The sequence below is a fragment of the Lepus europaeus genome, chromosome 17 (genome assembly GCF_033115175.1).
Source record: "Lepus europaeus isolate LE1 chromosome 17, mLepTim1.pri, whole genome shotgun sequence".
In the NCBI taxonomy this organism is placed as follows: domain Eukaryota; kingdom Metazoa; phylum Chordata; class Mammalia; order Lagomorpha; family Leporidae; genus Lepus; species Lepus europaeus.
Genome location: NC_084843.1, coordinates 35,541,623 through 35,565,738, shown reverse-complemented (window position 1 = coordinate 35,565,738; position 24,116 = coordinate 35,541,623). Strand labels below are relative to the sequence as shown.

General features: G+C 53.9%; 1 protein-coding gene across 1 annotated transcript; it reads left to right on the top strand.

Moving 5' to 3' along the window:
- Positions 1-134: 134 nt before the first annotated feature.
- FFAR4 (free fatty acid receptor 4) lies at positions 135-23,973 on the top strand. Its single transcript, XM_062214453.1, has 3 exons — positions 135-701; positions 11,303-11,431; positions 21,792-23,973. Exons 1-3 carry the CDS (start codon positions 135-137, stop codon positions 22,179-22,181), a joined length of 1,086 nt encoding a protein of 361 aa, XP_062070437.1. The 3' UTR covers positions 22,182-23,973.
- Positions 23,974-24,116: the final 143 nt, after the last annotated feature.

Here is a 24,116-nt window from a genome sequence, read left to right as displayed (position 1 = left end):
GGGCGCTGCTCCGGCGGGAGGGGGCTAGAGGGCTGATGTCGCAACCGACTCCCTCCCTCTTTCCCCGCCTTGGCACTCAGTCACTTCCCAGATGAGCGCGCTTGCAGACGGCTGCGGGCCGCCGGGCGCCCGGCATGGCCTTTGAGTGCGCGCAGACGGCGGGCGCTGGCGCCCCACGCAGCCTGGAGCAAATCAACCGTACCCGCTTCCCCTTCTTCTCCGACGTCAAGGGCGACCACCGGCTGGTGCTGAGCGTGGTGGAGACGATCGTGCTGTCGCTGATCTTCGCGGTGTCGCTGGTGGGCAACGTGTGCGCGCTGGTGCTGGTGGCCCGCCGACGGCGCCGCGGAGCCACCGCTTGCCTGGTGCTCAACCTTTTCTGCGCGGACCTGCTCTTCGCTGTCGCCATCCCGCCGGTGCTGGCCGTGCGCTGGACAGAGGCCTGGCTGCTGGGCCGCGCCGCCTGCCACCTGCTCTTCTACGTGATGAGCCTGAGCGGCAGCGTCACCATCCTCACGCTGGCCGCTGTCAGTCTGGAGCGCGTGGTGTGCATCGTGCGCCTGCAGCACGGCGTGCGGGGCCCGGGGCGGCGGGCGCGGGCTGCGCTGCTGGCCTTCATCTGGGGCTACTCGGCGCTCGCCGCGCTGCCCCTCTTCGTCTTCTTCCAGGTGGTCCAGCAGCGCCTCCCCGGCGCCGACCAGGTGAGCGCGCGGCCGGCAGGTGTCCCGGGCGGGCCGCGAGACGGGATCCAACTTTTAGCCACGAGCGGGGGAAAACGTTGATTAACAACAAGAGGCCGTTGCGCTTCATTGTAACGTGAGCTCCCGTGCCTGGCGCGGTGCAATCTTCTCTATTAAATCTCTCGGTCATTCTGCGACGTAGGTCCCTAAACGCCCTCCCAGCCGCTCTAAGCCGAGCCTCCACAATTCTGGCAAAACGCAATGCCTTTGCGAGATTACTTAAATAACGGAGATCTGAGGAACCAGACAGTATTGGGGGGGGGGGGGCAAGATGGCTCTCACATGTGTTGAACTCTGCCTGCGCGCCAGGTGTCACCACGCTATTGTTATCACGCCCACTTTCAGACGAGCAAGCTGAGGCCACGCAGCAGCGGAAAACTATCTTGCTCGGCGTATCTCACCCTTAGTTCCAGGACGAGCTGGGCCGGAAGTTTCCATCGGGTTAGGCTCCTTGCTTTGAAAGTAGGTGCTTGTGGAGGGCGAGGGACAGAGGGCATCGGAGACCCCAGACCCAGTGCCGCCTCTAAAAGGGGCTGTGACTTCCCCTCTGGGGTCCTCAGTTTTTCCAAGTGCAAAGCGGAAGGATTAGGCTAGACCACGGGATCCTACCCTGCGGGCCTTGGATAAGAGGCTTCAGGTATCTTGGTCCCCAGATGTGTCGCAAATTTCAAAGGCTGAGCGGGTGAGCTTTATTCCAGGCAGCAGGCCCACAGCTGTCGTTAGGGTCACGAAATGGGGGTGAGACCTTGGGCTGAGAAAGGACCTGTGGACAGTGCCAGACGGTCCGGAGTCTCGGGTGCGGGTCTGTGCGCGTTACCACGCTGAGGGGTGGCGGCAGGGTTCAAGCGCGGAGACTCATCGGCAAGGCCAGCCCTGGGCGCAGGACAGTGGCCGGCAAGTCTTGGCCGGTGTGTTTTCGCTCTTAGCGTCTCGCCTAGAGACACCAGGGATGGACCCAGATCCGCCGAGACACTGGCTGTAATTGGTGTGGGCAGACCGGGCACTGGAGCCCGATGGCTGTGGGAGTCTTTGCTACCCTCGCCCTCCTGGAGCAGCCTCCTGGAGAGGCTAACCCAGGGCCGAGTCCTCCGCCCCCTCGGTTTTCCCGTTTTTCTGCCCCCTGGCGGCCCTAGGATGGAGTGGGGGTGGGGGTGTCCTGAGCAACCTCCAAGAGAGACCCTCCCAGTGGTCCACAGGAGGGGGTCGGGAGGGAGCAGGGAGAGGAATGGCACCTGGGGGAAGGTGGCACTCTGGAGATGAGCGGTTCAGCAAGAGACGCTGCCCCTTGTGTTTGGGGTGGGCTTCTCTGTGGGTTTCCCGGGCCTTTTGTGGGGGGTATGGGGGGTGGAGTCTGCATCGTGTGCACGCAGTGTTGTCTTCCTATTTTTCTTTCTTCTCTGCTTGTCCCTGCCTCCTTCCCTTTTCTCTCTCCTCTGTCTCCCTCCCCCCTCCCCCCCCAGAACATAAATCAAATCTAAGAGTCTGTTCCTCATAGTTTTTTACTTGTGTGGAATACATTTTTGGTGGAAAGCTGGCATTATCTCGTATTTATTTTAAAAACTGTTTAACTTTTTTTTTTTTAAAATCCAGAACTGACCCAGGGAAACTGTACATCTTAATGGGATCCCGCGGGACACCTCCATATACGCACATACTTGCAATGTACAATCAGGGCAAGCATTTCTGTCTTCTCAAATACCCAACATTTCTCCATGATATGGGGAAACACTCAGTCTCCTCCTCTAGCCCCCCCCCCCCCCTTAGATGAATATGCAACATAAGGTCACCATCCACAGTCACCCCAGCCAGCCAGTAGATGGTGTAGAATCCACTGAAGGGTGTTGGGTGGCTAGCAGGCAGGAACTGTCTCAGGCCTGTTGGCACTTGATCAGAGACCATGGGTGCCTGCGGCCGTGTGGGGAGAGCCAGGACTGGCTTATTTGGAAGTCAGAGGAGCCAGGATCTGCCGAGACACTGGCTGTAATTGGTATGGGCAGACCGAGCACTGGAGCCTGATGTCGGCTTGTCCTGCTCAGCCCAGATGTGCCTGAGAATGCTGGTGGGCCCCACAGATGCTTCTAAAAGGAGAGGGAGGTGGGGCCTCACCCCAGCCAGTGAGATCAGCAGGGGTCTAGGGTTCTGCTCACCCCCATCCCCATCCCACCCCACCCCCATTACATTTTCCAAGTTCTTCCTTCGCTGAGTTGCCATAGTTCTATATTTTTCATAGAACTTAAGGGACTTCTACCACTTTTTTTTTTTTCCTTACAGAAAAGGAGGCATTTAGAAAATTCAAGACCAAGTAGAATGGATCTGAAATTTCCAGACATGTATTTTGTGCCTTTCCAAATTCTTTCAGATATGATCTACTTACTGGCAAATAACCTGAAACAAAGGGACTCTTGTCTCCTCCCAGCCCAAACCCTACACTGTGTGCCCATACAGGTGATAGAGCGAGGGCTTTCCACCGATGAGGCCCCTCTGGGTCTTGGGTGCCCCGTGTGTCACCCCTGCATGGGGTCTGAGCCCTGAGCAGCATCTGCAGAATAGGCGAAGGTGCGCTTCCGGGCGCTTCTGTGCAGGCTGGGGTGACGGCTGGGCACACGGCATAAGAGGGAAACCTCTGTGGTGTGGAGAGCCATTGGAGAGAACTTTGGGCAAAGCCACTGGGAGACAGTGGGTCCTTACTGCGCCTGGGGCAGTTACCCGCAGCAGAGCAAGTCAACAGGAATTGGTAGATGTAGTGGCTGGTGGGGGCGGGGCGGGGGGGACTGCGATGACCAAAATGGGCCAGTCCCGTCTGGCTCTCTCTGTCCCTGGTCTTCTCCCCAACCTGCCCCCCCACGCTGACTGCTCACCCTCCCTCTCCCTCTCCCACTCTTGCACTATAACTATTCTCTCATTGAGTTCTAATATACATTGTACCCCCTGACCTATGGTTTTAGCTACCTGCAGTCAACCGAGGCCTACAAATATTAACTGGAAAATTCCACAAACAGTCCAGAAATTTCAACAATTTTTATTAGTCTATTATTTCTTACTACGGCTAATTCTTTTCCTGTGCCTAACTTATAAATTAAATCTTATCATAGGGATGTATGTACAGGAAAAAAAACCTCACAGTATACATAGGGCTCCACAAACTGTAGTTTCAGGGGTCTTGCAACATTACCCCCTACTGTATTCTAGCTTTTCTGTATTTGGACCAAGGAAGCCAGCGAACAGAGAAACGCCTCGGTTCTCAGGGTCTGTAGTCAGAAAGGGTAGGGAGCATCTCATTTCATAGGCTCAGCAGCTGAAGTAAGTTGAAAAGAATGAAAGAAAAAAAAGTGTGGCCGTTTGGAAAAAGGGACGGAGGAGGATCCAGTCTAGACTGAGTCTCCCATTTAAAATTAGCCGGGGCTTGTTTTCTCCGTCCTAGTCACAGCTTCCTGCTTGCGGATTGTGCCTGCGCCTTCCCACTGGAATGCTAACTATGGAGGTTTAGGTTGGGGGAATATGTTCCTCCCCAGTGACGTGCTGAGAGACCCTGCTAACACCAGGCATAGCCTGGCGCCCCTGCTCCTGTGACATCCAGGGACACAGAGCTACTTCTCTGAGACCCCATGGAACAGGGACACAATGAGCCTTGTCCCCTTGGGGCTGTGGGTGGCTGGACGCTCAGACGTGGCTTAGGGGAGGTTGAGCTGATGGATTTGCTGGAAATCCTGGCCACTGTGGCATCTGAGCATGTAGCTTTGGTGTCGAGCGTGGTGAGTCTGAACCCCATTTCTGGACCCTGTAGGAGCAATGACCAAGGGCAGGTGGCCCCACCTCTTGGCACGCACCTTGTTTTCCTTGTTTGCAGACTGGGCACAATGGCAGTGTCAGTCCTGTCAGATTGCCATGGGGACTAATGACCTGTCAGCGGCCCACACCTGGCACATCCACAGTGAAGCACTCAAGAATTGCTGACTACTATTAGGGGCCTTATCTTGGGGCATACACATTTTAAACATTCTTCAAACAGTGTAATTCTTCTGATTGCTGTGAAATAATGGGCTGCCAGTTTCCAAGGATGGACGCATCTTAGCAACGCTCCCACCCCAGCCTGTTGCAATGGGGATCCCTGTCTGCATGTGCTGGCCTCCCCCCCCCCCCGCCAGGCGGTGACCCACAGGGGCAGGTGGCGAAGACTGTCCACCCCAGCCGGAATGAGCAGTGCGTTCACTCTGCAAACATTTGCTGAGCACCCCTCCCGGTGTACGCCCGCTACAAGCAACGTAAATGAAGAAAAGGAAGTGCATTTACTGAGCATGCTGTGGGGCCAGACCCTGGCCTAATACGGTCACGGCTTCTCATCCGCAAGTAGGTGTCCTGCAGTTGATTTTTTTGGGAGGAGGAAATGCCCCACGCAGTGCAGGCAAAGGATGCAGCTGAAATACATCCCGTCTGTCTGGCTCCTCTGGGAGCCCTCTCCTGTGAGTTCACATTTCTCAGGGGCTGTGACTCCTTTGCCCCATCCTAGCCTGATTAATACCAGGCTTAGTGTTTTCATGGCTCTGTTGAGTGTGGGTTGTTTGAGGGGGTAAACATAGTTTGCCTGCCTTTGCTAATATCAGAGGGCACTTTCCGACTATAAGTGAGTGCTTCCATTTCTTGCTTGGAGGGCTTCTGTCTTTTCCGTTGGGAAGCTGATGGGAGAAGTCCCACCAGGAGTCCTTCTTGCCTTCAGTGACATTGGAATCTTCCATTTGACCTGAAGAGGTGGGGTGTGGGAAATGCCCAGCCCAGGGCATGGCAGGGAGTGAACAGCTGGGGTCACATGGGATTCATCTGCACGTAGGTCAGCCAGTATGGGGAGGGATGGGCACGTGAGCAGTGACTGGAGACAGATGTCCCCAACCACCTGGAGAGGCTTAGAGAATCCCTCCATCTGCCAGTCTTCTGTGCTCCAGGCAGACCTGCAGGGGCTGGGCCACTGCCCTGAGTGAGACAGATTGTATCACTCACTGCTCTTCGCAGGACACCTCTGTGGAGGGCCCAGAGAGGTGCTCCCTGCACAGGCTGGGTGCTGGGAGCCTAAGGATGCTCCTGGGAGACAGCGTGCCTCCCCTGGGTGTGGGGAGCAGGGGGAGTGAGCCAAGCAGCAACACTGGGGACAGGCTGAGGAACCAGCCCACGCTGAGGCCCAGGAAGCACCTGTCACTGCTCTGAGCCCTGCAAGGAGTCCCCAGCCATGCCCCATGAGGGGCAGCAGTGGCAAGAAATGGTGCTGGGAGGTAGGCGGGGCAAGCGGGAGAAGGGCCAGGTATGCCCCTGTGGAGAGTGTGGGCTCGCCCGCTGAGATATGGCCTGTTGTGGGAGGGACGGACCAGTGGGAATGAGATAGGTGGGCGGGTTGGCTAGCTCTTGAGGACTGCAGGGTGGGGCAGCAGGGGCAGGGTGGAAGGCAGGACTCGGGCTTCTGGCAGCTTGGGAGTGGCGGCCCTGGGTCCTGATCTGAGGGGTGCAGTGGGTGGAAGCATTTTAGGGGTGGGATGATCAAAGCTTAACAAGCCAGCGAGGGATCAGCCATGATGACCCCATGGCAACGGGCTGAGTGTGGGGTAGAGGGGGCACAGGGTTGAAGAGGGTAGATGGCATTGTCACCCCCAAAGGAAGCTCTGGCATGGAGGAGATGGCAGAGGGTGGGGCAGAACGCATTTGGGGGGTGCCAGCCACACTTGACCCCTCATTGTACATAGCCTCCAGTGCCTGAGTGCCAGCCCCGCGCCTGGCCCAAGCCCCACTGCCCTCACCCTCCCAGGCATAGCTGCAGCAGCCTGTCCTGGCTGTGACTTTCCCAGTGGCTCCGCCATCCTGTTTGTGTCGCTCCCTGCTCTGGGGGGAAGTGTCCGGGTGCCTCTCTCCCACTCCGGCCGCGGGCAGGGCCAGTGCTGTGCTCCTCCTCACTGTGGCTTCACTCTGGCTCAGCCACAGGCCTGGAGTCAGATGAACGAAAGGCCCTGTGGTTGGCACTGCTGAGTCCACTCCCTAACTCGGTACCCAGGCAGGCCCAGCATTTTTGGTTTTCAAATTTCCTTTGTAAAGTCAGGAAACGTTGCAAATGTGCAGAGAAAGTCCAGAGACGAGGCTAACATGCCCTACCTTCCAGATTTGACGTGCTAGCTAGACCCCTTCCACAAGTCACAGCCTGCGGGGAGGATATCTAGAAATGACAACAGTCAAGTAAGTGGATTTTCCCACCGAAACAAAGTTCTGGCCCCAGCTCAGGTCTTTGACTGTGGTCTGATGCCTGTTTTGGCTTATTGTTATTATTTAATGGGAGTAGAAATTGCTTTTCATCAACAACGCAGTACAGTGCCTTCTACAGAGCATATAAATCCATCGCTGAGGCCACCCAGGCCAGTTGCAGTGTCTCTTAGTTCATGGATGGGGACACTGTGCAGAGTTCGCATCTCACGTCCTTATCACACTTCCTGCCTTGAGTGAGAGCCACAAATCAAAAGATTGAAGAGCCTCTTCATTAAGGCCATGGAATTCAGGAAGCTTCCTGGGACGAGTTCATGGTCTCTGTCACCTAAGAGCTGGTGAGGGTTGCTGAACCATCAAGGTGACCTGTGTTTCATGTTATACCACCGTTCTCTTAGCAATGAACACTTATTACCTTTTTCTCTCTCAAAAACAAAACAAAACAGGGGCACAGTGTGGGAAATTCAGAAAATTTAAGCCAAAAGAATAACAATAACTTGGAGGCCTGCCCTGCCCCAGGAACAAACACTGTTAGCTTTCTGGAGTGTATCCTTCCAGCCTTTTTTCTAAGCAAATGTGTATGCATGCAGGCATAGGTGTGTACGTATTTGTCATACATACCTTTTATCTTCAACACAGCAGATCATACGGGGGCACCCTGAGCAACAAACTGAGTGATGCTCTAACGATGATTAATTTATTGGAGAATATGTGTGCCATCATAAACTATGTGTGTATTCAAGGAGGTTGAGGCAAGGGAGCATTTTTAAAGGCAAAATGAAGAAGATACAGGGATTATTTTGAAATAATTCTGGGGTGTGCATTGGTGTAGCAGGTTAAACCACTGCGTACAATGCCAGCATCCCATATTGGAATGCTGGTTCAAGACCCAGCTGCTCCAGTTCTGATTGAACTCCCCGCTAATGCACCTGGGAAAGCAGCAGAGGATGGCCCAAGTGCTTGGACCCCCGCTCTCCATGTGGGAGACCCGGAGGGAGTCCAGGTTCCTGGCTTTGGCCATTTGGGGAATGAACTAGTAGATAGAAGTGCTCTCTCTGTCACTCCCTGTCCCCCCACCACCACCACTCTCCTGTGTGTGTGTGTGTGTGTGAGAGAGAGAGAGAGACCGACCGACCGACCGACCCCCTCTCTCTGTCACTCTGCCTTTCAAATAAATAAGATAAATATTTTTAAAAAATCCTTGGCTGCAAGGATCAATAGCCAGGGTGGTGTCAGGGTTGAAAAGGCAGTTGCTGGGCAGATGTCCTCACAGAAGTATTTTTTGTGCAAGGTTGCAACGGCTTTTGTGCAAGGCTGTGCTAGTGGCCGAGTCTTTCATGAGAGTCACCAGGCATGCAAGCCCCTCTGTCCTGGCCTCCGGAGCTTGTCTGTCTGTGCTGTCAGGGTTTGACACCAGCAACTCCATTTTGGTTGTGCCAGCTTTCACACAGGCTTTTGGATTTTGGCAGTTCCTCTGCAGAAGGCTTTTGGAAAGAGTCGAGTCCCTTAGCATTTTTTACATTTTTATTTATTGATTTAAATTTTATTTGAAAGGCAGAGCAAGAGAGCGAGAGAGAGAACGAACTTCCACCTTCTGGCTCACCCCTAAATGTCTGCAACAGCCTGGGCCAGGCCAGTGCCAAGAGCCAGGAACTCAATCAAAAGTCTCCAGATCTCTGTGAGTGAGACCGCAGTGGAAAGGAGTGGCCACCAAAGGAGGATGTACTTTTCTCTAAAGGGAGGAGAGAACTTCCACCATGCTTATGGCCTTGTCGAAATATTGATGGGGTTTGTGGATTCAAAAGGCTTCCATAGCCTGGGCAGCTCATGTCCAGAGCCTCATGCGATCACTGACATCATACATGAGTGTTAATTGTTAAATTGACAACAGGAGTCACTGTGCACTAACTTCCCATGCAGGACCTCTGTCCTCAGAGAGTTGTATTATGAGAGTTAACTGTAAAACTTGTTATCAAACAGTTTTTAATATTGTGTGTGTGTGTGTGCAAATTGTTGAAATCTTTACTTAGTATAGAGTTGGTCTTCTGTGTATAGTTAATTGAAAACGAATCGTGGTTTTTTTTAATTTTTTTAAAAAAATTTTTGACAGGCAGAGTGGACAGTGAGAGAGACAGAGAGAAAGGCCTTCCTTTGCTGTTGGTTCACCCTCCAATGGCTGCCATGGCCGGCGTGCTGCGGCTGGCGCACCGCGCTGATCCGATGGCAGGAGCCAGGTGCTTCTCCTGGTCTCCCATGGGGTGCAGGGCCCAAGGACTTGGGCCATCCTCCACTGCACTCCCGGGCCACAGCAGAGAGCTGGCCTGAAAGAGGGGCAACCGGGATAGAATCCGGCGCCCCGACAGGGACTAGAACCTGGTGTGCCGGCGCCACAAGGCGGATGATTAGCCTGTTGAGCCACGGTGCTGGCCTTGAAAACGAATCTTAATGGAGAATGAAATTGGGAATGGGAGAGGGAGGAGGAAGTGGGGGTGGGAGGGCAGGTTATGGTGGGAAGAATCACTATATTCCTAAAGTTGTACTTAGCAAATTTGTACTCATTAAATAAAAGGTTTCTTAAAAACAGACAGTATGATAAGTAATGTAAAATATTTCATTTAAAAAAAGCCTCCACAAGAGCAGCTGGGACCCAACTACTTGAGCCCCGACTCGCTACCTCCCACTGTGCACGCTAGGAAGAAGCAGGGTCAGCAGCGGAGGCCATCACGGGATGCAGCTGACCCAAGCGGCGCCTTACCTGCTCTGCCACGTGCCTGACGGTTACAGTTATTTTTAATGTTTATTTTACTTGAAAGGCAGAGACATGGAGACAGGCCTTCGGAGTTTCATGACATGGTTCTGGGATCATGTTTTGCTACTCTTCCTCTACATTTTCCCACCACAAGTGCAAGAATTAGGGACTGTTTGTTCCAGATGGTGCTTCTGCATATCAGCCTGTACCACTCAGCTACTGGCACCAGTGAACTGGAATGAGGGGCCTGGCAGGCGGAGTGGAGGACACAGGTCTGAGTACCGAGTGACGGCTGCGTGGATGGTCTAAAGAGCAGTGGTATCCCTGCTGCCGGTGTCCAGCAGGTTCTGGACGGACACAAGTCTCTTCCCAGCCACCAAAATGGGGAAAGACTTAAAGAACTTTCTCTTGTCAGGTCTGGATGGGCAGGCACGGGAATGACATGTGCATGGTCCCGTCCACTGCACACCATCTCACAGCACAGGAAAAGGAAGTCCCCTGCTCATCCTAAGGCATTCCTCCCTGCTGGTCTGGCCTGCAGTTTTCTTGCTAGGTCCCTGGTGAGCCCTTGTATCCCCAAAGCTCTTCAGGGAAAATTTTGCACGATTGAAGGAACGGCGTCTCCTGTGTTTCAGGGGATGTTTCTAAGCCTTAGTCTCCTCCTGTATGGAGTGGGGAAAATAACGTGCACTTGGATCGGGTGATTGTGGGCATTAAATCAGATAATCGATGCAAAGTGCTCCCTGGTGCCCAGTGAATGCTCAATGATGCTAGAGATCGCTATTTCCAGGAAATCGGGGACTATTTTAAGTTTGACCACCTAAATATGATTCACAGGTAGGAAAAGGTAATGGTAAATTCATTGCTTTTTGCCTAAAACAGCATTCAAGAAGTACTGGTCGAATGAATGAATGAATGAATGATGCTGTGGGTGGTACCATCCCTTCTGGACAGTGGTTACGCCTCTTTGCCCACGAAGATCACTAGCTGGTCCTTTACACAGCATGTGCTCTCAAAAGTCTCTTTCGCCTGCCTCGAAGGGTTTAGGGCAACTTGTTTTCTAAATCGTTTTGTTCCTGACATTTGTGTCGGGGGAGACCCAGAGCTGGCTGTCTGAATTACTCCTTGGGAGAAATTGTTACAGCAGCTCCAAGTCACTTTTTGACAAGGTCCTGCTAGGAGGTGGGGCTCGGCAGTACATGGTCAGACATCTGAGCGCCATACAACAAGGTCAGGAACCTCCTCTGCTACACTGCTCTGTCATCTTGGCCTGACAGGCTCCAGTGTGGAGGTGCACGTGGTCGGAGAGGCGCCTGCCCCCGTGGAGCTGCCCACCTGCTTGGGGTCAGGTGCTGGGCTCTCTGACCATGTCTGACACACTGTAGACACCTGGTGCTGCCGCCCCCACCCAGATGAACCATGGGCTCTGTGGCCTTCAGCGGGCGTGGTGGGACCGCACATCCTCGTCCTGCCAGCTGTGAAACAGTGCAACACGACAGGGTCCCCCCTGCCCAGGGCTCAGCCAGGGGCTGAAGAAGCGGCCAGCAGCTCAGTGACGTTCTTTCCTTTTTGTAACTAGGAGATGCCAATTTGCACCCTGGTTTGGCCCAGTGTTGCTGGAGAAATCTCCTGGGATGTGTCTTTTGTCACCTTGAACTTCTTGGTGCCAGGACTGGTCATTGTGATCAGCTACTCCAAGATTTTACAGGTATGTATGTTTCACACGCTACGGCTGAACTGCACTCAGACTTGCGGCATTTCCGGTAGAAACTTAGCGTTTCCGGGTCGGACGGTACCTTGGCGTTCAGAGCAGGCGTGTCCTGACTTACTGCTCCAGCCTTACCTGCCTGCAACACTGAGGAGTGAGCATTTGCTATTTTTCTTAAAATAAGTTGTATCTTTGTCGATGGCTTTTTTTTTTTCTCATCACTAAAGTAATAAATACGCGCCCATTATAAGAAACAAACGGGGGCCGACGCCGTGGCTCAACAGGCTAATCCTCTGCCTTGCGGCACCGGCACACCGGGTTCTAGTCCCGGTTGGGGCGCCGGATTCTATCCCGGTTGCCCCTCTTCCAGGCCAGCTCTCTGCTATGGCCCGGGAAGGCAGTGGAGGATGGCCCAAGTGCTTGGGCCCTGCACCCCATGGGAGACCAGGAGAAGCACCTGGCTCCTGGCTTCGGATCAGTGCAGTGCGCTGGCCGCAGCAGCCATTGGAGGATGAACCAACGGCAAAAGGAAGACCTTTCTCTCTGTCCCTCTCTCTCACTATCCACTCTGCCTGCCAAAAAAAAAAAAAAAGAAACAAACGGAAGTAAAAAACTGACACGGAAATGCATAACACAGAAACTGGAAATCAACTCTGTCCCCGTTCTTAACAGCTCAAGGTGCATTTCTTTAATTTGTTTTACATATATATTTATGATATATGATCTATCATATGTGTATGCTTAATGAATATATCACATATCCTGTGTGTGTTTACTGAATGATATGAGTATGTCCTATATCCTGCGTGTGTATTTAGTAAACATTATCAAACTGCAGGTTAAGATGATCAGATTGCTTTCTGACACTGCTCCCCACAATGTTCTTCCCAGACACGAAATATTATCTGCTCTACAGCTTCCTTTTTCTCACTCAAGGCTTTATCTCCCCATCTTTCCATTTCTGTTCCTGTATCTCCTTCCTTCATTTTCATTGGCTGCATGGTCTTCAGCCATCCAGATACGACATAATTTAGTTTATGGACTTTTGGGTTGGGTCCATTGTATCACCAACGCGGCAGAGGTGGGGAAGGTACACTTTTAAAATCCCTTTATGGGAGGCTGACCTACATACAGAAAGCACCTCCAGCTGACGGCACAGCTCCAAGATGGAATACTCATCAAAGCAGTGCCCAGACTGGGAAGCTGAATGTTCCAGAAGCCCCTGCTGCTGTCTTCAGTGGCCACCCCCACCCACCCACCCACCCACCCTCCTGGGGAAGTCCATTGCAAACGTCCACTGACGCAGGAAATGTGTGCCTTCAAAGTGAACGTGCCCAGGGGCCAGCCTGGTTCCTACCTCTCGGCTGGCCCAGGCAGGCAGCAAGTATGACGGCTCCACCCACGGTAGGAGATGGCACGCAAGGCCTTCGCGCCCTTGTGAAGGTTTACAGTTGTTGAATCTTGGCTTTGTGGCACTTTATGCACGGTCATCTGGTAAACAGGTATCCGGAAGTGGGGTCCTATGGTTTCTGCTCACCGTCTGGCCACTTTTATGACACTTTTTTTTTTTTTTTTTGTAGCTGAGGATCTGGTTGTTGTCAGAGCCCATGCCAGGTCCACCTCCACCCAGGCCCGGTCATCGCTGGGGCCTCTGGGAGATGCCTTTCCATGTTACTGTCCCTAACCCTTACCCACCCCTAAAATGAGTCCCAGCCTGAGGCTCATTTAAGGGTACGAGGCAGATTCAGGCCTGGAGCTAAGGCTTAGAAAGTGCTTACAAGGAAGGCGTCATGTACAAGATTGTTAATGCTATGTAGGTATTATTTATTATCACTAAGTTAAAAAGAAAGAACTCAGCAGGAAAAGGAAGTGAAATGTAGAATGGATTTTTAAATATTTAACAAATATTTATATAGCATTTATCATAGGCCAGGAGCTAACTCACTTAATCCTAATAGGAATTCCAGATAAGAAGACCAAGGCAAGCACAGAGAGGTTATGTCACGCATCCAGGGTCACACAGCTCATATGTGGCTGTAGCAAGATTTAAACCTAGGTAGTCTGGCCGCAGGGTCTCCATGCTTTTAGTTCCTCAAACGTTTTTCTAGGGTTGGCTCTGTGCTAAGCGCAGGTATGGGGTGGAGGTGGATCAAGGGTGAGCAGGTCATGGTCTCTGTGTAGACAGAAGAGGAAGAAGGCAGACAGACAAGAGTGCCGCTACCCAGTGAGAAAGCCTGGAGCACAGGTGGCGCGATGCTGCGAGTGTGTGAGAACATTTGCTGCACAGATGTCACACATGGGCCCAGGCATTGAGCCCAGCAGCTAAGACACCACTGTCCCATGAGTAGCTGACTCCCAGCTCTGGCTCCGGGCTCAGCTCCCCACCAGTGCAAATCTGCGGAGGCAGCAGGTGGTGGCTCAGCTGACTAGGTTCCTGCCACCCACATGGGAGATCAGGTTGGACTTCCCACCTCCTGGCTTCAGCCCCAGCCCGGTCCCAGCCATTGTGGGCATTTGGGGAGTGAACAAGTAGATGGAGTGCACTCTGTCTCTCAAATAAATAGGTAAATAACTAATATTTTTTAAAAATGTAAATAAGAGCTTCAAAGAAGGAGAGCAAAGGGCCATGAAGGCAGACACAGAGCCTGGCTTTGAGTCTTGCACCTGCCACTGATTGGCTGCGTGGCCTTGGCCTTGGCTGTGGCCTCCCTGAACCTAAGTTTCCTCGGGATGCAAAATGGCAGTCATCGTCCCCATAGACTGAAGTTAGTGTGGACACGTGAGAGGCTCCACAGGTGGGACCTGCAGTGTCAGGCCTGCCAGTGGCAGATGCTGAATGAGTGAGTGATGCTTGCTATGTGTTAGGCAGAGCTGTTCTTTCAACAGGTCTCCCTGAGGGGCGGGGCAGAGGCACTGCTGCAATTCTCTAGAGACAGAACAGCGGGCCAGCTTTGGAGCCCAGCATGAGCAAGGAATGGGTGCTGGGGCGGGGCTGGCTGCACCTGCCACCCCCACCCCCGCCGCCAGGGCTCCCACTCCTGAGTCTCTTAAATGCCCAGAGGGCTCTGGTCTGCCCCTGTTTCACTCGTGTCTCACACTTCTGAGCTGCCTGCTGAGGGGGTGATTCTTTCCCACGCACCCCCTTCCTTTTTTCTTAGCCAAGGGCCACCTGGAAAGCTTCAGGGAGACCTCGTGAGTTGGGGGAGATAAAAGCTGATCCCCTGACCTCAACTGCAGTTGCATCACTCTCCCAACACCCACCCCAGCCTTCAGTTCTCCCCATCACAGAACCCAGGGCAGCTCCTGGACTTATCATGACTCACATGGGTGAAACGGTGCCCTGGGTAGTGAAACAAAGATGTAGCATAGAGCCTGTCACTTCCCTCACACATGCAACAAAACCCCAAGCCCTCATCTAAAGGTTCCAGGTGATTTGGCCCCTGCCTGCCCCTCTTACCTCCTGTTCTCTCCCTCTCTTGTGTCTACATTGATGTGGGGGCTGTCCACACATGAGCCAGCCTGTGCCTGCCTCAAGACCTTTGCACCTGCTGTTTCTTTGAGCTCTCCAGATTTCTGCACGGGCCACTTCTCACTTCATTTAGGTCTTTGCTCTAAAGATTCTTCCCCGGAAAGACCCTGAATCACTCCCTAGTCCCTGACCCTGTTGTAGACCTCTTCAGAGTACGTGCACCCGTGACAGCATGTGTACTCATTTGTGTGTCCTCTATCTTGCCAACTTCCTGAGGGCAGAGACATTGTTCTGTCCTCTGCTCTGTCCCCCTGCCTAGAGCAAGGCCTGGCTCACTCATTGTAGGTGCTCAGTAAGTGCTCGTGGAAGGAGTCAGGCAGGAGCCTTGGCACACACTGAGAGGGCCCCGAGCACCTCCTCTTCTTGGGCAGTGGGGAAACCACAGGACGCAGACTCCTAAGACAAGTTCTAGTCCAACCTTTATTGCCGTGTGACCTTGGGCAAGTCACTTAACTAATGTGATCCTAAGTTTTCACTGGAGCCCTGTATGCCCCAGTAGCACAGTAAGACGAAAGCACAAATATGACTGTGTTTTTAAAATCGTGTTAGTACAAGCTGAAGACATTTTAAAACTTCCTTTCCATCCCACTGGCAAAACCGACTGCAGCCATGTTCCCGGAGGACCGTGACACTGGTCCTCACATAGTGCCTGTGAGCTTGTCGGGCTGGTAACTTGGAAACAGGTGAGTGGCGCCACGGGGGTTGAGTGTAGGAATGAGCCTCATAGTTTATCCCTGCTCAGCCCCGGAGAAGCACGTGACCTGGGCACGCTGACTCAGCTTTTCTCCTGAGCTTGATCTGCTGGGAGCCGAGCTCTGTAAAGTCAGCTGCACGTGGACAGTAACGAGCCACTCAGCTCATCCCCTGACTGTGGGATGCATAGCGACACCCCCAGCCCTGCCCCACCAGCCCTCACCTGCCCCTCACCCATGTTCCATCTGTTTCTGTTTTTTTTTTTTTTAAGAAAATTTATTTGTTTACTTGAAAGAGAGAGAGAGAGCGAGAGCGAGATAGAGAGAGAGATTGATTGATTCTCAATTTACTGGTTCACTCCCCAAGTCTAGGCCAGGCTGAAGCCAGGAGCCAGGAACTCCATCCTGGTCTCACACATGGGTGGCAGGCACCCAAGCACTTGGGCTGTCTTCACTGCCTTCCCAGGTGCATTAGCAGGGAGCTGGGTCAGAATTGGAGCGGCCGGGACTCAGGCTGACACTCCGACATGGGATGCTGACATTGCAAGCAGTTGCTTAACCTACTGGGCCACCAGGCCAGCCCCCAGGTTCTGCCTCAGGACTTGAGATGTGCCTCTGTTTTATGCCTCTACAGAGAATCACTCCTTTAAAAACTGATTTTCATTGTATTTGAGAGGCAAAGAGGCACAGAGACGGACAGAGAGAGATCTTCCATCTTCTGGTTTACTTCCCAAATGCCTACAACAACCAGGGCTGGGCCAGGCCAAAAGCAGGAACCTTGGAACTCCATCCAGGTCTCCCATGTGGGAGGCAGGGGACCCAAGGGCCTTGAGCTGCCACCTGCTGCTCCCACGGTGTGCATTAGCAGGATGGGAAGCAGAGGAGCCAGACTGAACCAGGCACTGTACTGTGGGATAAGGGCGTTCCAAGTGGTGACTTAACCACTACACAAACGCCTCGCCCCAGACTCTCGCCTTGAGCACATCTCTGGAGTTGCATGGGACGTTAGGTGCTAGAAAGGATCCTCTGGTCAAACGAGTTTGGAAAGTGCTGGGAGAACAAAAAGTTAGCTGGGATGTTTCGGCTGCAGGACTTTTCAGAGCCTGTATTTTGCTAATGGACAGTGGGAATTTGCAACCCAGGAGCAGAGCAGACAGCATTGTTAAACTCTCCTGCAGAACAGCCTCTCCCCACAGGGCAACTGTCTGGATGGGAGCCCCATGGCACCCCCTGGCCCGACCTGGGCAAGGGTTCAGAGCAGACTCCCCCTCGGCCTTCCCCTAGCCGTCACCTTTCAGGGGCTGCTGCACGGGCTGGGGCAGTGGCCTTGCTCGTCCTCTGTCTCCCCTGCTTCCTCTTTCCTTGTGACTCAGGCCATACATCTTCAGTGGCTTTTTCCAATCAACAGTTTTCCCAGGGGATCAGCCTCCCGGAGACTCGTAAGTGCCTTTGATTGGGCTGTCCGTGCTTGCTGTTTGGGGCTTGGTTTACACTGTCACCCGGCAACCATGTGCCGTTGTTCCCCTCCCATCGCCTGCATGCACCCGAGAAGGAGAGTGCAGCGTGGGCAGGGCTCCCTTGCTTTATTGCTCTGGGTCCGCGAGTGCTTGGCACATAGTAGGTGCTCAATAAACACATGGTGACCAAGCAAGTGAGGGTGTGACTTGCGGTTGAAAAACTTTCAGCCGATCACAGAGCTCGATGGAGAAGCATGATCTGTTTCTGCCGAACAGGAGCATGTGCCGGCCGTGACCATGGAGTCCTTTGCCCACACCCGGCCCTCTCTCCCCAGCTTTGGAGCTCCGTGTGCTGGTGACCTCCGGGGTGATTCTCACTGGGAAACTGTTAGCTGTGCCTCAGCCCCCAGCCTCCTCCACCTGCACCCACCTGGCAGCAGCTGCGGCCTGGGGCTGTCGTGTGCTAAAGGTCGTGACCCTTCCGGGGTCCTTGGAAGCTCACATGGGTGTGAAGCCAGTATGTTGCAAAAGGGACTCTCTTGAGACCTGGGGGAGGCCGCCAACCTGGCTTGGCCTACGAGACCAGTACTTCTCACACCCCAGCCAGCAAGAATCGCCTGGGGGAGTGTAGGAAGAGTACAGATTCCTGGGCCCTTCTTACCCTGCCCCCTGTGGAATCAGAACATCTGAAGGGGACCCAGGTGAGCGTTTGCGTTTTATTGTGTGCCGGTGCCCACCACCTCGTTCCTGGGCACGGGGAGCACTGCTTCCACTTGACAGTGAGACTTGAGCCGTCACTTCATCTCCCAGCCTTGGTCTTAGCTCCCGAAAAATGGGGGCAACCACAAAATCGACCCCAGAGGCTGGTTTGGAGGATTCCAGTCCCTCCTCAACAGTCAAGGGAGCGTTTAGTTGAATCTAAAAGCGCCCCGAGCCTTCCATCTGATGTCAGAGGTTATTGGAAATCCCAGGTCAGTGCTGCTTGGCCTTAACATCTGGCAGGGGTGGGAGGAGCCACACTGGACTATAAAGCCCCATTTTCCTCCTCACTCCCTGCAACTCGTGGGTCTGTGGAGAGAAGGAACTTGTAGCATCTGTCAGTGCTAAAAAAAAAAAAAAAAAAAATTAACGACCCAAGCAGGTACGCAGCTGGTGCATGAATCAGCGCCCTATCTGTTCACTCAGTCGTTGTCAGGTGCTGTCCGCTGCTGTCCCAGATCTGTCGGCCAAAGTGAGCCTCTTAGCTTAACCAGCTTTCACCTGAACATATGTTGCAATGTCGTCTCTGCGTGGCGACTTCCAGACTCGGTTGTCCCCTTACGGCCTGGTGGCTGCCGTCTCCCGAGCAGCTGCTGCCCTGTTGAGCCAGGGTCGGGCCGAGCAGGACCCTGGGGCCGCCCGTGTGGGAGCCTTTTCTGAAATGGCTCACCTCCAGCTGGGATTTCACAGAGGGAGGCTCTGAGCAGGTGTCATCAGGACGGTGAACTGCAACAGGTAGCTTCCGAATCTCCTGAGGTTCCATTTCCTCTTCTGGAAAATGGGAAAAATCGTACAAATCCAGAGAGGAGCTGTGAAGATTAAATGTGGCGACTCATCAAACAAAGGCACAGCACGGTGCAGCTGGGCACACGCCAGTCCTCAATGCAATGCAGCGATCCCTGGCTCCCTGTTGCTCTGGGCGCTTGGGAGCTGCAAGGAAGAAGGCATCTGCTGTCCTGGTCGCTGTCGCCAGGTGGACTAGCCTGCCACACACAGACAGCAAGCGCACACACGTCCTCATCAAACAATGCCACCGCCCTCCTTTGATTAGTCACAGTATTCTAAGGGGACTGGTGTAAGCCATGCTGGTCTTGAGCTAAACTTGCCCGGATTGTGAAGGGTGCTAATGACCTCCTAATTACTTCCCCTGCTGGGGTTCAGCAGCCACAGGGGCTTGGCCCAGAGCCAACAGTGAGATCCCTGGCCATTTAGTGTCCGTGATGCAAGCAACTCCCATGTGGCCGGCAGCCTCTGCCTGCAAGAGAAGCAGAAGGACCTGGGAGAGATGAAGTCAGTGGGGGTTGGCAGGACCTCCAGCGTGGTTGGGATATTCCACGCTGGATCTGCTCCCCGGGGCAGAGGTCTTAGGCTGGGGTGTCAGGCTCATGGGTACCTTGTCCCATGGGAACCCAGGCTAGGTGGGCACCTCCAGCCCCACTGCGCCACACTCTACCTAGGGACTTCATTGGTTAAGAGGGGCCAGTGCTGTCTCCCTTCTGGCTGTGCCTTGAGGACGGCTGGGCTCAGTCTCCCCGGGCGTTTGCTTTCTGAAGTGAACACTTCCAAGTCACCCGTTTTTCAAAACGGCTTGGCTAAGGTGTCTCTCGGGGGGGCTGCTTCCTCACCTGTAGGATGAAGGGCTGGACTAGGCCTGGGCGACCCAGTGTGCTCCGCGGACCACAGCAGGTGCAGCAGAGTCTGTTAGAAATGCAGAATCCTCACCTGCTGGCTCCGAGTCCACGTTGACATGGGATCACGTTGGGCGCCGCCAAGGACCGGAAAGCCCAAAGAGCACAGCTCAGAGGGTGCTCGGGTCCCCTCCAGTGCCAGCACTGTAGCTCCAGGAAGTCATGAAGCTTTTGTGAGGCTCAAACCTATCATCTTCCTGTGGGACCATAGGAGAGGAGCACACGTGAGCCTTGCGGTCATCTGGACACCCCAGTCAGTAGCTGGGCCATTTCTGTCCCCAACACTGCCCCACTGCAGCCCTCTCTGACTGACATAGAAGCAAGACCCTATAACTGAAGAGACAGGAGGGAAGACCCAGGGAGTGAGGCCGGCAGGAGCCCAGAACTCCCTTCCAAACCTGTATAACCAGGGTTGCCTTCCGTGCCCCCAGTCTCTCTGCTGAAATTCCAGCCCTGCTGGCTAGGACACAGTATCAGAGGTTTCCCCTGTTAGGGATTTATGCTACTGATACTGTCACTTAGGTGGCTGAGCTAGGCACAAGGATGTTGATTCTGCCAATTCCATCTCTCATCTGGGGGCACAGGTAGGAAATGGCTGAGATTTCACAACAGATCCCCATCCCACCCCCACCCCATGCTCTGACCAGCTCTTTCTTCCTGGGCAGGGACACATTCGGTGACATCTGTTTCCTTCCCAAAGCCTCCAGTCCTTCTCTGGTGATGCTTGCTCATTTGAAAACATCCATCTCTTGGTCTCTTGGAAGCTTCCCTGCCCGCAGTGTGGGCTGGGCCTGCGGCACCAGAGCTGCGAGAGAGATGGAGGAGGGCTGGCTGTTCTGACGGTGCCGCTGGTCGCCCTCAAGGCCACGGCTGCCCTTGTGAGGAGCTGATCCCTGCCTCTGGTTGCCATGCAGGGATGGTGATGGTGCCAACAGGCCCTGCTGGCGCAGGGCAGGGGTCATCCCACATGCATGGGTGGGCGTCCCAGGCCCAGCTGCATTTGCAGGCTGACCCTGGCAGCAGCCTCCAAGTGCAGTTACCTGCCACAGCCCCCAACCCAGGGGCTCAGGGGCAAGATGAGGGTCCATGTTCTCCTGAGAAAGGAAAGGATCAGTGTGTGTGTGGGAGAGGGGGTCTGGGGCTTCCTTCTGCCTGGCCTGGCCACACTCTGATGCCCTCTCTCATAGCCTCTTCCCAGCCAGTAGCCTGTAGGGGAGGGAGAGGCAGAGCGTGTGTGCTGCCACTTGAATTGTCACATCCCCAAACCAACCAACAAGGCTGAGCAGACCATGTACCCACCTGCAGGGGCCTGGGGACACCGTGGTGTGTCCGCAGGTGGAATGGATGTGAGCTCCCCTGTGTGTCCACGGCACGAGTGCAGCCCACGGGGCCGTGGCTGGCCTTGTCTGTGGAGCTGGCGCATTTCCAGCAGGTCACACACAAGCCTGCTCACGTTGGTCACCTCTGGGGCACGGAAGGCCAGAGACCTCATACCTGTCACTGAGTTTGCCCCTGGAGCATGGATTGTGGATATGTGTCTCATGGTGACTTCTTTCAGCCAAGAGACCGACAGGGACAATATGCTCCCGTGCACACGTCTCTGTGGACCGACCCATCCAAGCTCCTACTTCCCCTCATCAACCTCTTTACAGTTCTGCCTTATTTCACAGCCAGCCAGCCAGCCAGCCAGCCGTCTATTTCTCCAGCACGTTCTTTTTTTTTTTTTTTTTGACAGGCAGAGTGGATAGTGAGAGAGAGAGGCAGAGAGAAAGGTCTTCCTTTTTGCCATTGGTTCACCCTCCAATGGCCGCTGCAGCCGGCACATCTCGCTGATCTGAAGCCAGGAGCCAGGTGCTTCTCCTGGTCTCCCATGGGGTGCAGGGCCCAAGGACTGTGGGCCACCCTCCACTGCCTTCCTGGCCCACAGCAGAGAGCTGGCCTGGGAGAGGGGCAACCAGGATAGAATCCGGCGCCCCAACCGGGACTAGAACCCGGTGTGCCAGTGCCGCAAGGCGGAGGATTAGCCTGTTAAGCCACGGCGCCGACCTCTCCAGCACGTTCTAAATGCAGGTGGCTGGCCAGGTCTCCGGGACGGCAGCTCCCTCCACACCAGGTTCAAAGTCAGACCTCACCAGCACAGCGCAGAGGGCAGATCCCAAGTCCTGGGCTCCTAGGTCAGAAATGGCCGACATTCTGCAGTAAAGTGTGCTCTGATTCTGTCCTGGTTTCCCGCAGATCACCAAGGCATCCAGGAAGAGACTGACGGTGAGCCTGGCATACTCGGAGAGCCACCAGATCCGCGTGTCGCAGCAGGACTTCCGGCTCTTCCGCACACTCTTCCTGCTCATGGTCTCCTTCTTCATCATGTGGAGCCCCATCATCATCACCATCCTGCTCATCTTGATCCAGAACTTCCAGCAGGACCTGGTCATCTGGCCGTCTCTCTTCTTCTGGGTGGTAGCCTTCACCTTCGCCAACTCGGCCCTAAACCCCATTCTCTACAACATGTCCCTGTTCCGGAACGAATGGAGGAAAACCTGCTGCTGCTTCTTGTTCCCAGAAAAGGGAGCCATTTTTACAGACACGTCTGCCAGGAAAAATGACTTGTCTGTTATTTCCAGCTAACCGGCTTTGCCCTGGAGGCAGAGTGTCTCACTCTCTGGCCAGCCGTTGGATGCTTAAGGGAGTGAACTGCCAGGACCACCTGCCAGACACCTGGCTTTAGGAAAGTGTCGTCTATGCAAACATGCATCTGGCTAATTAAGGGATGATCCGTACAATATTTTTCCTTTATAAAAGGATGTATTGTGGGTTCCTATTCCACAGAAGCTTTTTCAGCGTGTTTGTAATATGATTTAAGGTAACTGACCTTTATTTATAACTGATCAGCAATCCCATCTCCTGCCTATGAAGCTACACCTGACTGCTGTCTGAAGTGAGTCTTGGAGCTGACTCGGGATTCTGATTTCTCCTGTTGAAGGTCATGACTGCTCAGGTCTCCGTCTTGAATTTACAAGGCCTCGGGACCATTTATTAGTGTCAAGAGCACCTGAGGAATTTCCAGGGATTAATTAAAGCTGACTTTTTTTTTCTCATTTACACAAAATGTCATGAACTTGTTTAGGAAAAGCAGTGTCATGAAATTCAAGAGAAGTGGGAATGTTCCAGAACGTCTGTGAGAGAGAACAGCAGTGAGTTCCTTTCTTATCCCAGTCCCCTCAGGGGCTCCGTAAGCTACAGCTGGACAGCATTCCTGGTGCCAGAAATGCAGCATGGACCAGGCAGCCACAGCTCCTGCCCCCAGCTTACCTTCTGGGCAAGGAGAAAAACCCCAAACCAAAGTCAATAAATAATACAGCGCCGCAGAGCTAAAGAGCATCAGGAAGAAGTTCAGACTGGGTGCTGTGGGCGATGGTCATTTAGCTGGAGAGCAGGACCCAGGAAGACCTTCCTGAGGAGTGTCATGTGGGTCCAAGGTGAGGCCTAGAGCCAGCTGGGGACTAGCAGAGGGCAAGATTCTGGCACAGAGCAGCTGGCATGCTTGTACAAGGGACAGAAGGAAGTGCTGTGACCCAAGCCAAGCAAGCCACTGCTGGAGCCTCCTCCACACCAGACAGCATCCACGATGCTGGGACAGAGCCAGGGAGCAACTGGAGCCCGTCAGTGCACGCCAGGGCAGTCACACACCTGGATCGGGGGGCCGGGATACCACCAGAGGGACTTTATCCCATGATCCATGGCGCTGATGGCCACGACCTGACAATGGTGTTTAGGTGTTACTCTGGCTGCTGCGAGGGAAATCGACTCTGAGCAGCTGCTGAGGGAGGAGGTGATGGGATCTTGGAGGCGGGTGGCATCACAGGAGGCGTGGCAGGAAGTGGTCTTAGGGTCTGTTTGGGGAATGTACAGCAAAGATGATTGATTGATGGAAACGGGTGCAGCATGTGAGGGAAAGAGAAGATTCTAGGGTGACCGCAGATCTTCAACTGCTGGATGACACAGTAGACAACAAAAAATAGGGAGGCTGGGAGCGCCAGATTTCATCTGGAGCACACAACTCTGAAATCTGATGGAAGGGCCCAGTAGGACAGGTGCACGCAGGGATGGGGACTTGGGCCTGGAGCGACAATCATTGTCCCCATTATGGTCTAGTGAGACCTCCCCAGGAGAGACAGGGAGAGGCAGTTCAGAGCCAGAGGCTGAGCCACAGACAGGTCGACGCTTGGAGGTGGGACCACTGGCTGGAACACACAGGGCCCGGCATGCAGCAGGTGCTCAACAAATCTTCATTGCAGAGGGACAAGTCGCAGCCTTTGCCATGGCTCATGGAGTTTCTGGAGCAGCTGCCTTGTGAAGTAAGATGGATGGTGATCACGGACTCAAGGACAAAAGGCCACGGGTCCTTTGTTCATCTTAAAGGTTCAGTCAATTAAAGCGTTTTAGTTTTTGTTTTTTTTGGAAGATGTGTGGCTGTCTTATGGGTCTCTGGGTTATGAAAGTGAAGCGGATGAGCCAGGCTCTGCCACCTGCTGTTCCAACTGAGGGAAAGGCGGGGCTCTC

Coding starts and splice junctions, on each gene's coding strand:
- FFAR4 (XM_062214453.1), top strand. CDS start 135: ATGGCCTTTGAGTGCGCGCAGACGGCGGGCGCTGGCGCCCCACGCAGC. Junction 702..11,302: donor GCCTCCCCGGCGCCGACCAG/GTGAGCGCGCGG, acceptor TTTTGTAACTAG/GAGATGCCAATTTGCACCCT. Junction 11,432..21,791: donor GCTACTCCAAGATTTTACAG/GTATGTATGTTT, acceptor GGTTTCCCGCAG/ATCACCAAGGCATCCAGGAA.